A 14088-nucleotide genomic window follows, 5' to 3' on the forward strand; every position below is an offset into this window, starting at 1 on the left:
TACTCTCTCTTACCCAAGAGATCCTTTCCACAGCAGGGCACTATTCTGTATGGTCAATAAGAGACTACCCAACACTATTTTTTAATTTCCATTTTCTGGCTGTCCCTAATCCAGTCTAGGGGTTCGAATATTGTGACAGTCAAGAAAATGAGCTTGAACGAATCCTGACTGAAGTTATACAATTGCTGTCTTATTGAAGGGCTCTGTAAACAAAGTCAGCCAGTTGCTGACAGTCAAATTATGTCATCTCTCCCTCACACTGAAAAAAACACACGGCTGTTAAAGCTGATTTTTTCCCATTCAAATATAGCAAAAGACATCTGAAGTGTTAGGGAAACTACTAACCAAGCTGTCAGCAAAAACAGGATTTGAACACAATAAATCTTTCAGAAAAAGAGTAGATACCAAAACTAATTATGATGTAGAGAGGTTGAAGTTTGGAAACAAAGGTAGGACAAAGGACTTGGGATGGAGTCCAGTCTGGACAAAAGCAGGCAGAAAATTTATTTCATATAGAAGTAGATTAGTTTGACCAGAGATCTCTAGAAAGGGAGCAGATTGAACAGATGTAACTGAGACCACAAATACTGGCAGACATTTTGCCCGATGAAGACTAGAAGCCATAAGCAAGACAGGAAACACTGACCTGGATTTTTAAAGAAGATATCAACCAAGTTTGAAGTCATAAAGAGGTTGATGAAGATTAAAGAAACATACTTGCAAACATTTAAGAAATTGTGCTGATCTTGGCATTTTAAAAACTCTTTATATGAATGATGGAACCATCTGCAGGCTTTTGGGTTTTTTTTTTTTGCTAAGTGCTTTAAAAATAGAAGGACTAGGGAGGGTTAGTAGGTTATCTCAGGATTTAGGACAGTTAAGATTCCACTTTTCCAAAGGGGGACAAAAAGAACACAGCTGAAATGCCAGAGGCCAAAAATAACACTCAGGACTCAGTCAGCCTAAAACATAGGGATGTATGTACATAAAATTATAGAAGCATTCCATTAGGACTGAAAACTTGAAGTCCAATGCTTTCTCTCACTGGAGATTTTCCAGGCACTAAAAGGTGAATCAAGCTCAAAAAAAAAAAAAAAGGTAGTGTTTGTTTTTCCTTTAACAGTGTCTGCGCAAATTACACAAGTTTAGTAATAAATTTTATTTACCAGGTCATTAAGGACATAAAATTCACTATACAGAAGTTATACTAAAAAATTACTTGAAACATAACAGTTTTTGCTTTTTCTCAAAGCTGTAAAGTCTTCCACTATTTTTAAATACCTTACTAGAAAGACATTAAAATCACTACTAGCTCACCTCCTGATACATCTCCATGGGTAGTACTTCTCAGCAAAGAATATCATACTGCATAAGGTACATGATCTTTTAGAAATGACAATTTCCACGACAGCTTCTTCTAACCATTTTTCAGACTAACTTCAGTTAACCAACCTGACGTCTCAAAGTTTTTCTCTCCAAGATTTCAGACCTCATTCATTACTGAGTGGTCCCTGCATACCCAGAGACCAGTTCCAAGGCTACCTTAAACTTGGATAGGAAAAATTAATCACAAAGTTCTGTACCACAGTGGACAACTATACTTGTGCTGAATACACAAAGTGGTTTCTTATAGCAGCTCAAATTCCATACTTAATTTAGTTTTATAGCCTGACAAGGCCACTGATTTTAAATTGGCATTAATAGTTCATGAGGGAAGTAGGATTTTAGTAGCTGAATAATCAAATGTAAATTTATGTTCAATGTATTGGCTTAAGATTTTAAATGGCTAGAAGTTTGAATAAATCTGTCATAAAATGCCATAACACAAATGACTTTTTTTCCCTCCAAGAGGACACAGGATCTGGTCACTCATGCTACTTTAAATAATCCACTGGTGCAAGTCAGCATATATTATACAGCATATAAGTTACAGGGTGAGAAAAAGTTACTAATTTGAAAAATTGGGCACGTTGTCTTTGGAAAGGTTGAATTGGAAATGCCTGTTTTCTGAGAAAAGATGGAAAAAAATTACGACAATTAGTGCATTACCTTCGTAATTTCAGCAAAAAGCACTCAGGATTCTTCTGCATATGATACTATTATGAAACATTATAAAAAGGATATTCAAAAGGCATTACAATAACATTTTGCATACCCATCAGGATAAACCACAGGCACTGTTAATCTGTCCAACAGCGATTTCCCAACTGCTTCAATTTCATCAAATTGTTCCATTTCATTAAAAGCTTCAGGCTGCTCAGGACATTCTTGCAAAATCTTTTAAAAATGAAAAACAAACGTAAAATAAGGTAGACAAGCAATAGCATACATACATACGTATTTCAAGTGCTAAAGTGCCATTAAATATCAGAGTGAATGTTCTTTTACCATCTTCACTACCACAATTAAACTAATTCAAAATATTCATAGAATTCCAGAAAAATACACCAATTAAGCTAACACAGAATGAGAAGATAGCAATGATGAGAATATTAGTACCCTGCACTAAGAATGAAAAAAATCTTGCTGGGCAATGTTTCAACAACAAATTTAAAATGCAGAAATATCATAACCTGCACGATTAAGCACGAAGTACAATCACATGAATTATAAAGGGTCTATTAAAAAAAACTTCAAAACAAAAATTCATACCTGGCAAAAAGCTCCAGTGAAATTATAAATTTAAATACAAGTATTTCTAGACTTTTGTATCCAACATTTGTACTTCTTATTTTCTTCTACTTCTCCCTCTCACATTTTTTTTTTTTTTTTTTTTTTTTTTTAATTAACAGCATATTTTCTTCTTGGTCTCATTAACAGGCCACAGCAGCACTAGTAGAATTGTGCTTTTTGAGCAACAGAATATTTTTTAGCTAAGCCTTTTTACTTTAAGTTGCCTAAAAATATAGCAATTTAGTACTGCAGTAATGAAAGAACACTTGCAACATGGGCTAAGATAATCAACTCTAAGTTTATGATCCACTAAATTCTAATTTGATAACTACTAAAACCACTCCAGCCAACTGTGGGAGCATAGATAATATATTCCTACTTTCACAAATCACCAACAACTCCCAATATCCACTGATTCAAAATATTTTCTATAAATGCAAACAAGAAATGAATACAAGCCAGGAGCACATGAATCACCTCTGCATCTCACACTTCCCTTCAATTAGAGATTATCTTTTTTTCCTGTACCATGTCCAAGATAGGCTTCTCTTTTGCTTATAAGAAACTACATTAACTACCTCAACAGCAGAGGTAGATACCTTTCAGAAAAACAATTCAGGGTATCGTTTCACAGAAAAAAAAGGTTTTCCTGGCTGAAAGGCTATACCTCTCATGAACTAAAGAAATGGACATTCAGGCATTTGAAAATTCCCAATTTAGCAACTGCTCTTCATAACAATGTTGCTGATTTCTGATTCTTTGCAGCTTTTAGCAGCATCCAGCTGGACAAATCAGTGAGGATCTTTGTTATAGGAGTTTGAAAACCATAAGATGACAGCAGCGTGCTTTGAAGAAAACATGTTCAGAGCCCCTTAAGTACTGAATTCCAAGTGCAATAAACAAGGTGCACCAGCCAAGCATGCACAGAAGGTAATGAGTTTATGCTCACAAATTTTGAGAGAATGCCACACAGAACATACACTCAATGTAAGAGGCAATACTCTCTGTAATGCCGTGAAGTTCTTAAGTGACATCATTATAGCTTTGTATTATACTTTGCATAAAAAAAACAAATGAAGTGTTTCTTGCCTTTCAGAATTTTAGTTTAAGACACAGAAAAAAAAACCACAAATGTTAAATCATAGTATTAAAATAAAAATGAAGTTCTCCGTGTATATTACATTTTGCTTGTTTAAATTCTCACAAGGAAATTTTCTTCCAAAAAACACAACATTCACCTTTTCAGCACTCAAATGAAATGCAACTGCTGTTTCCAGCCTCTGTACTCTTTCTTCAGAAGTTAAGGTAAACTGCTTCCACACTCTGTTCAGTCTTGGAAGTGTGTCCCCTGAGGACCTCGAAGTGCATCGCAGGGACTGGCACAGCACAACTGTTGCCTGCAGTAACTGTCTCCCATAATCATAAGTACTCTAGAAGTTGGAGAGCGGGAAGGAATGCATAAGATACACTCAGAATCTACGCATTTAACTTAAGAGCTAGTTATCTTAAAATGACAGCAGACAAGTTTGTGAAACCTCAACTTAAATTCACATAGTACTTTGAATTCATCTGCTCTACTAGAAAGTACTGCAGAAGCGTGAATTGCAAATAGCTGCCTGGATCTTGTACCGTATGCTTGGCATCTACTGCTAAGATAACCATCTCACTGGCTCCATTATCACTGTGTTCCTAGTCACACAGCACCCAGGTACTTCATGGAACACCAAAACAACAGCAAGCTATCCTCTCCTCATACTTACATACTTTCACACATCATACTTAGCTTTAATTCATCATTCTATGGTCACTACTCATCAGAAGAGAGGTGTGCCAGTGTAACAATAGAATTTGAAAATACATTATCTATTATTTGGTAATTGTGTATTAGATATTTCTAGAAACAGTATTTATTTGAAAAAGGTTCAACTTTACATATTCTGATCTTCCATGAAATTCAAAACATACCTGACATCTGTTCACAAAGAAGTGTACAAACATGCCCTACAGCTTCAGTGAATTCAGACTTGTACAGAAGGATTTTCTGCTGGGCAGAAAAAAACTGGCTGAGGTTTAACAAAAGCAAGTGTAGAGTCTTGCATCTGGGGAGGAATAATTCCATGCACCAGTACAGGTTGGGGGATGAGCTGCTGGAGGGGAGCTCTGTGGAAAGGGACCTGGGTGTCCTGGTGGATGACAGGTTGGCCATGAGCCAGCAGTGTGCCCTTTTGGCCAAAAAGGCCAATGGCTTACTGGGGTGCATTAAAAAGAGCGTGGCCAGCAGGTCAAAGGAGGTGATCCTCCCCCTCTACTCTGCCCTGGTAAGACCTCATCTGGAGTACTGCGTCCAGTTCTGGGCTCCCCAGTACAAAAAAGACAGGGATCTCTTGGAAAGAGTCCAGCGGAGGGCCACGAAGATGGTGAAGGGCCTGGAGCATCTCCCCTATGAGGAAAGGCTGAGTGAACTGGGTCTGTTCAGCCTTGAGAAAAGGAGACTGAGAGGGGACCTGATCCAGGTCTATAAATATCTAAGGTGTGGGGGGCAGAATGGCGAGGCCGGACTCTTTTCAGTGGTGAGTGGAGACAGGACAAGGGGAAACGGCTGGAAACTGCAGCATAGGAAGTTCCGCACAAACATGCGCAAGAACTTCTTTACAGTGAGGTGACGGAGCACTGGAACAGGCTGCCCAGGGAGGTGGTGGAGTCTCCTTCTCTGGAGATGTTCAAGACCTGCCTGGATGCCTACCTGTGCGACCTACTGTAGGGAACCTGCTTTGGCAGGGGGGTTGGACTCGATCTCTGGAGGTCCCTTCCAACCCCTACAATTCTGTGATTCTGTGATTAATTACTTGGCTCCTACTGTCAACAATTGAAAGCTGTCAGTTCTGGTTAACCATTATCTCTGAGGGCTGAACAGACTCTAATACCAAAAACTCCTTGTGCAAGATGGCTAACATAGACCAATAATCAACTGTCTAGAAAACCAACAGAAAGACAGGCTCTGCTTCATGAAGTACAGCACAAAATAAAAAGTTGAGTGACTTAGTAATGTTTCATTATTTTGTTTGCAGTCCTTCAAAAGCTGCTATAAGGACTGTTTAAAAAACATGCCTTTAAAAAGTCAGTGTGAACTTTGAGTTCTGTGCTTTGCATTGCCTGTGCAAAACACAGTAACCTAAGAACTGTAGTATTGGTTATGCTGACAGTTCACCACATCTTCAAAATCTCATTAGGCTCATTGCTAACTCATTATTTATTCATACAACCATTGAGGCAAACAGTGAAGACAATGGCTGATCAGTTATTGTACATATAGGTGCCAATTCTATTTAGATTTCCTGAAACTGTAAAAAAAACACTAATTCAGTTCACCTGTGCAACATCAACAAATTTTCTATGTTTCTCCAGTAAAACCTTTGTTTCTTGAGCATCATCTCCTAGTCGGATGTGTGTCTTCAGCAGAGCATCCAACAGTTCGCTTAACCATTCTACTGCCTTTAAAATAGAAGGAAATTAGTAGCATAAAAGCTAGGAAATTAAAAAGACATTCATCCAGAAGAGTCAGTTACATACTTTTGATCTTGAAACAGTTAAGAAGTATCAATTAAAATCGTATGTCATGCATGATATCCCCCAAAACACTGCTTACCATCATTGCTATATCCTTTATTATTTTCACTTTACAAATTCGCTAAATAAAACTACAGCTGCAAGTGACAGAAATACAGTACATTAACTCCCCTCCTCCCCCATACATTTAGCCAGCATATATTTAGGCCAGGATGATGAATTTCTGTAGTCCTTTCCATACCTGAGCAGCATCTTCTTCGCATTTAAATAACTGTACCATCTGAAGCATCTTCAGTCGTCGCACATCTACCATGTCTTCGCACCTTAAACAGAAGCACAGTTAGACTTGCCAATGCATGAAGAGCAGATAAAAATACACTGAGTATTACAACGTTTGCAGTGTGCACTATTCATTAGAAGGTGATTAAAATATTCTATATACTGTTTAGATTAACCAAAAAAATAACAGTAAGAAAAAAAAAAAAGCAATAAATCAAAGCGAGCAGAACAAACCACAGACATTGTGATTTTAATGAGTCCAGGCATAGCTACACTACAGAAAGTAATACCCAGCAGTAGATACATAGCCTTCTAGCTGCATTTCAGGTTCCTTACCCTGTTGCAGTGGTTAGATTTGTAGGCCAGAGGTTTATAAGTGTAAAATAAACTGTTTCTGCTATTGAGCTACTTAGGAAACGTTGAATTACATCTACTATCATTCTGATTTCTATCGTCAGCGGGTGGCTAAGTTTTCGTGTTAAATAAAATGGAAAAAAAAAAAACACCAAAAATGCAGCACACATCTTTATATCTTTCTTTTTAGCTAGCTAACAATTGAAATGATTGAACCCTTATATGCAGGAAGCATAAAGTTTTACAAGACTAATTTTGATGTCCTTCGCTCTCTATAACTCATCAGGAACCATCTAAAAATTTAATTCATACAGAAAATCTATTAAAATTCTCTTGTTCTGAATGAATAGCATATTGCAGTTTTTTGTCCTGTTAGAATACAAAAGTAATATCAAAATTCATTTTAATAGCGAGTGCTAAACACTAAAGCATTTAGCTGAATGATCTTTCTGCTTCAATTTCAGAGCCCGTTAAGAAAACAGCAAGATTCAGACTCTCACATCAGACAGTAAATAGAATTACTAATGTCAACAACAGATTACACTAAGTGAATGCTAAAGATCATATGCATATATCTATTCTTTTTCTAAACTGTTTGCAAACAAGCACTTTCAAAGAACAGTTATTAAAATATTGTGTTTTGTTAAGCACCCTGCAGTGCTGTGACACTTACATAAAGAAAATTCATTACCCTAATAATGTACAAAGTCTATGCATTTCAAAACAACAAATAAGGCAGCAAAATGCCAGTAGAAATGAACATTGCACTTATTTCTCATTTGTTTAAATATGCGTACAACATTCTATTAATTTGAGGAAAGCAGGATCTTACAAAAAATATTAAATGTTAAAGTGATACATTGTTATCAAATATTTTTCAATGTGCAAGGATAATTTAGTAATTAAATTAATAGGAGTAATAAGAAACTTTCGTCCATTTACAACTTAAGACAATTTTGTTTTTGTTCTAAGTCACATTGATACCTTTGGAAATAAATATCAGAAGGCAGAAATAAATCACATTTGTTTCCCAGACATGTATTTTCTATTTTTTCCCCACAAATGTCCTTTTAAATGGGAAGTAAACTTTAAACCCCTTCTCTGGTACATGCTTAAGTGAGAAACCTCTGGTGGTGTGATAAGAAGTATTACGTGGTTAGTTACGCTTTTCTTTTTATCCAGAATAAGCTATACAGATTAGTTTCTTAAGTCTAATAAAATTGAAATTAAAATTCCCATTTCTTCTCACCACCTAAAGCATACTACAATAGTAAGACTAATAAAGTACACAGATTCTATTCACTCTATTTGAATCTCATTTAGTTTCACTTGAAAATGTTGAAATACTACGTTAAAAAAAATGAACCTATTTCGCTATCTGAATATAAAAGCAAATGAAAAGTTCCAGCAATCACCACAACAGCTTTGAAAAGCTATTGTTCAGAGACAGGCACAAGTTGCATCCATAAAAACCTCTTGCACACTGTTCCTCCCCAAGTTAGTCCAAATTCTTCCTGTACTAGTTCAGCTTAAACGATCATGCAGCAAAGAGTTCCACAGCTTAACTTTATTTGTACACTGTGTGAAGTAGCATCAGCTTCAGTTATCAGTGTTTCTTACCCCAGTTCTAGACAACATCCTTCTCTTCTGTACTGAAAGAAGCAATGAAAAAACCTATCCCTAACTTGTCCCTGCCTCACTCTTACAGACCTTTATCTGTATTTTTGCATGCCTCTTCCAGACTGAAGACCCTCGTTAAATCATTAATCATCTGGAAGTTGTTTCACACCTTTGTCTAAGCACTTAATTTACTTTTTTTGGCCTCTAACTTACTACACTATACTCATTCTACAAAGAGGCATCAGAATTGTATAATGCTTAGAATACAAATACACCATAGATTTATACAGTGGTAGCAATTTGGCCAATTAGATACTACTACATCTTTATGAGAAAAGAATCAATAGAAGCTTGAAGGATGAGAGTGGTGGCAGAATCCACCCTTCAGAGAATTTAATTCTGTCCAGTATTTTCTACTACTAAAATTTCATCCCGCACCACATCACATTCCAAAACTCACAGAAGACAACCAAATACATTTTGAAAGTTGAATTCTTGTGCCTCCACCATTTGCTGGTCCAGGGGAAGGGTACAAAGCAAGACCTAACAAAAGCTCAAATTTCTTCTCTTTAGGAGTGAAAATGACACATTCAAAGAGTTTGTGAAGAAAAAAAAAGAGAAACAAGCTGAAACAATTTCCACATAACTTTAGAGCTATCCTCATTACTGCAGTATTAGCATGCATTTCATCTCAAACTGCTAAGATCACTTGCATCTCTTCCATAACTCCATATAAATGGAATGTGTCAGACATTTATGAGTATAGAAAAGCACTCAAATACTGCCATCCAATACTGAAATGAATTTAGGAATGTGCAACAAGTTAGGCAGGGAAAGATTGTCTTGTTTAAGTGCATCACATATAATAAATTACAGTTGCACTACATCCATTAACTGAAAGTAAAGCAAAATAGTCTCTTTGAAAATATGCATTTTGAAGTGACTTGTCAGTATATGAAAATTGTAACAACTGTTTTACCTTTGTTTTCTAAGCTGCATATCTTCCATCACTCCTTGGATATGGTCCACATTTTCTTTGTTTTCAATGGTCACATCTTTTCCATAGGCCCAGGATGCCTGATTAGATATCTGATCAAGAAGACTTTGACCTTTTTCACGCAAGCCTTGCAAACCTAAATCTGAAGGAAAAGCAAGAAAATTTTAAAAGGTTAAAAATAAGATATACATATAGATATATCCATGACACTGTTCTAAACTTCTTAACTTTCTTAACTTTAACTTTTAACTGAAGAGGGAGATAAAATGCAATAGAATCTACAAGATGGAAGGCTGGAAGGAGAAAACAACATTACTACCTTTGTATTTCTTTATCCTTCCCTACTTCTAAGTTAGAGAAAGCACTCATCTACATTAACAAAGAAGTAGTGCTTCATTACAGATGAAATGCAGAGTAGTGATATATAGTAAATATAAACGTAAAACATTTACAAGAAAGCACTTCCAGAATACTTCCCCAGACTAAACAAGTATCAGCAAGTCTAAGGTAGTTACGTGGAGCATGACTTAACTAGAAATCGAGAGATATTACCTTCCCTTTCCCTGCTGTCTTGTTTTAAAGAGAGTGTTCATTATTGTACATAAGTGAAATGCAGAAATACTCTGCTTACCAACACTCTTCAATTTCTCTTCCAGTAATTTTAAAGTTTGTTGAATTGATGCTCCATCTGCTGGTGCCACATCTACACACAACATTCCTAGTAAGCCATCCAGTTGCTGAGATAACTAAAACGAAACCCAACATACTGCTGTTAAAAAAGAAGTTAGGGGCTTCAAGGTGCTCAAATCTGTAGTGTTCCTCCAAATATTTGGGGATGTCATTTCAGAGGTTTCTCTCTGCATTTGCTTATAAAACTCCAAAAGAATATATCTCTAAGTGGGAGAGAGGGGAGGAAAGGAACCTAAGACTCCTTAGACAACTACAAGAAAGGAATAAATGTCAATTTTAAGAAGAACCTATGAAGATCATATCAAATTCTCGAAATTAGAAAAAAAAAAAAAGGATGTGTCACAGGTAATATGTATTTCAAGAAAAGCTAGACACTTTTTCATTATTTTCTTTTATTTACTCCTAACCATTCAATGATTGAAATACAAGATACACTACAACCTACTTCTCTCCCAAAGAGAATTTCATTTTCTCACTGTTTCAATCAGTAAATGAAGACAAACTCCATTTTCCAAGTATTTTCCATTTTATGTTTTATCCCCCTTCAAACTTTTCCAATGTATTAAACACAATACTACACTAGTAACACACTAAAGGAGAGCCTGTGAGAAGTAAAAAAGAACAACTTACATCCTGGGCAACACTGTGGAATTCAAGTGCTGCTTGTAATAGATTCTGCCTGAATTCTAGCTGACTGGCCTGTCGATAACACACATCACTCAGCTGTTGCTGCAATGCTTTTAATTCCACAAGGTCCTCCTCATCCCCCGCATTTAGAAGGGCTGCAATCTGCTGATTAAGCTCAACATAAACAGCAAACCACTCCTACAAATAGAAGATAATTAAGCATTAAAATAATATCAAAAAATTTTCTCTTAAAAGCGCATGTATTTAGCTGCAGATTAATACATAATCAGATTTAAAAGGGAACTTAGTCCAGCTTACACTGTAATTATCAATTCTCACACAGGAGGGAAAAATTTTCATAATTTCAAATCAACTTAAGAAGCAATTAGTACATATTGAAATAATGCATGTACGGTAACAAATAATGGTGCAGTAAAATGGAAAGATTACAAACAGTGAGTAGCATGGCTTGTAGATCACAGCACAAACTTTACTCAAATTACACCACTGAACCAACAGAAGAATCTCCCTATTTTTAAACAAGCTTGTAATACTTCTGTGCCTCTGGGTTGTACTGAAAAGTTTTTGCCAGTTGGTAAGCTATTTCAAAAGGTGTTAAGAACATCTAGGTGTCACTTTTAGTGACAATTGAAAGCTGCAGTAATTTTCTTAAACATTTAGAAAAAACTACTATTGCTGATAGAGACAAAGTAATTTTTATCCTCTAATTCCTCAAGTCATCCATTTATTGGAACTTGAAAGTGACCGTTATTTCTTAATTAAGGAAAAAAATTACACTATTCAATTCAAAATTTGTAGATTAGATTTCAAGCGCTTTGACTACTAAATGCATGCAACAAGGAGTTAACTGGTGTCATGGTGGTCTATTTGCAAAAGAAAGTACTTCAAATATTTAACAGTTGTGGGGGATTTAAACACTACATGATACATCAAGATCACATTCTCATTTTGCATGATTCAGATGCCTAAACATGTTTGCCCAACAGCTTTTATTTTAGCCTACAGTGAAGTGCTTTTCAAATGCCCTGTGCACTTGAAATGATGCTGAATAGCACCATCTATTGGCCCAAACATTTCAGTGAATTAATATTCTTGCTAAGCTACAGTTAGAATGTTTGCTTCCCCCCCCTCGTTTTTGTTTTTTTTTGTTTTTTTTTTTAATATTATGCCTTCAGTTTTTGCATCATTTATTTACAAAGCATGCAAAACAGAATATAAATATTCATGTCCTTAGTTTTCTTTTCTTTTTACTTGAAGTCTTCTCTATCATCCGCACACAGGAAGAAACAGTATGAGAAAATGCGAAGAGGGAAAAAAAAGCTATGAAAAAATTAAACTAGCAATCAACAAAAAAATCAAGAGCAAAATAAGTCTTCCCCCACACAAGAGTCATTTTGGATAACATAGCATGGGGAAAATCTACTGCCACACTTGTGCTACAAATATACAGGTCCATTTAACTCACGTTCACAATATTACTCGTTATTACCTTTAGACACTGAACAAACAAAGAAAGCTTACTGATTGTGACAAGCAAAATATTAAAAGTCAAACAAGAAAATCTAGGCTAATAGCTTATCATTAAAGAAAATGCATTTCTAAACTCTCAGTCAAATTAAAAGACTGGTGAACCAGAAATACAATGTATTTATGATGTTTTTTTTATGGGGGAATTTTAGATACAGATGCCTCTAACACATGAAAATTATGGAGAAGCTGCCAACATTCACTCAAAGATAACAGCTCGAGTATACCGCCCATAATAAAGCATGCAGAAAATATGAGGGGGAAAAAAGCACACTCCACCCAAAGCAAAATAAAATAACACCCTGAAAATGGGAAAATATTTTTCGAAATAAACTGGAGTAAAAGAGGCAACTTCGGTAACAAATCAAGCATTGTTGGAAGTCTCTTCAAAGTACAGGCATTAAAATCAGCAACAGATGAGGGATGATGAAAGGAAAAGCAAAAAAAGCTGTCAATTCAATTTCTAGAAGAGGAAAAAAAAAATAATCAGGGAAACAGTGAAAAAGTGCGCTCAGATGTTCAGAAATCAATTCTCTCCAAAGCTATTTTCAAAAATGATTTCAATTCGTAAGTGGGGATTACAGTTACTACTTCTGGTATAAACCTGAAAATAATTCGTTCTGACTGTTGTTTCTATAAAATACTGTCAACATCAGATCACCAAGAAGCATTTAGTATTGCCTGATAGTGATAAGGCCAGGCTGTAAACTTCAGGGGGAATTCGGACTTCTGAGACAGCATTTAGCTGCTGGTAATGCACAGTTCTGTGGTACCAACTCAATATAATTACAAAATACTTTTTATATTTCCTTAAAATATACCTTATATTCGTATGTCTTGATGATTGAAAGCGTTAATCCAGTTTCAGCTCCTAGCAAATGTAATGCAATGCCAAATACTAACTCATTCATGTAAAATATATAGGACTTCTCAGCTATTTCCTCTCCATTCACAGGCAGAGAGGGACAAGGAAATACACTCCTCCTAATTGCTATGACAACATAAGAAAATCCTCTAACAACAAACTATAGATAACCCATATATAAAAATCAGCATTTTTCTATGCTGGAAAGCAAAATAAATATCATTTGCATACAGTGAACATACCAAGTTCTTGAATTGCTTAGACAGTTAACCATATAATCATTCAGTATCCAGAATTCCTCAATACTTATAACCAAAATGCATAATACATAACTGCATGCAATTAGAACTGTTTTGCTACTTGAAAAGGACAGTGGAAGTCTCACACTGTGCTGACTCTCAATCTCTTCATGCTTCTGTTGCAATGCTTGTGAGGCTCTAATTGAATCTCCTATTCCCCACTGGGTTCTTAGCTGCTCTGATCCAGGTCCTTCAAGCCAATTAACTACCTGTAAAAAAGATAAATATGACAGAAATAGCAAATCAACTATGTGGAAAATGGTATAAAAGTATTTAGTTGCAAAAGTATTTAAAAATACATGTAATCTTTTTCAGCATCTGTGGAAGTTTTCCCATGAATCCATTCACAAGTTTAAAAACATTACATAGAAATTACTTCTCATTAACCTCAGCCTATCAGCTCCACAAAAGCACGGAGCAAAAGATGGCAGTTCCAGAAGTAACATCTCCTATTTCTGATAGAATGGCATTTGATATGGAAGTGCATATGGAGCAAATGTATGTCATTCAATTCCTCCACGTGGGAAAAAAGACACACTGACATTCAACATTTCATGAACATTTATAGG

At 35.7% G+C, this 14088-nt stretch overlaps 1 protein-coding gene across 7 annotated transcripts in view; it reads right to left on the bottom strand.

The window, feature by feature from the left end:
- Nucleotides 1-14088, bottom strand: part of SESTD1 (SEC14 and spectrin domain containing 1) — a 63184-nt gene that overhangs the window by 903 nt on the left and 48193 nt on the right. For all 7 annotated transcript variants that reach the window (XM_048952791.1, XM_048952790.1, XM_048952789.1 and 4 more), the window contains 8 exons: nt 13606-13728; nt 10811-11005; nt 10122-10236; nt 9473-9632; nt 6482-6563; nt 6043-6165; nt 3912-4103; nt 2156-2277 (listed from right to left, as the gene is read on the bottom strand). In XM_048952791.1, coding sequence (XP_048808748.1) covers nt 2156-2277; nt 3912-4103; nt 6043-6165; nt 6482-6563; nt 9473-9632; nt 10122-10236; nt 10811-11005; nt 13606-13728 — 1112 coding nt within the window. The remainder of the gene's footprint in view (nt 1-2155; nt 2278-3911; nt 4104-6042; nt 6166-6481; nt 6564-9472; nt 9633-10121; nt 10237-10810; nt 11006-13605; nt 13729-14088) is intronic.

This window comes from Lagopus muta, chromosome 8 (assembly GCF_023343835.1).
Source record: "Lagopus muta isolate bLagMut1 chromosome 8, bLagMut1 primary, whole genome shotgun sequence".
Lineage (NCBI taxonomy): Eukaryota > Metazoa > Chordata > Aves > Galliformes > Phasianidae > Lagopus > Lagopus muta.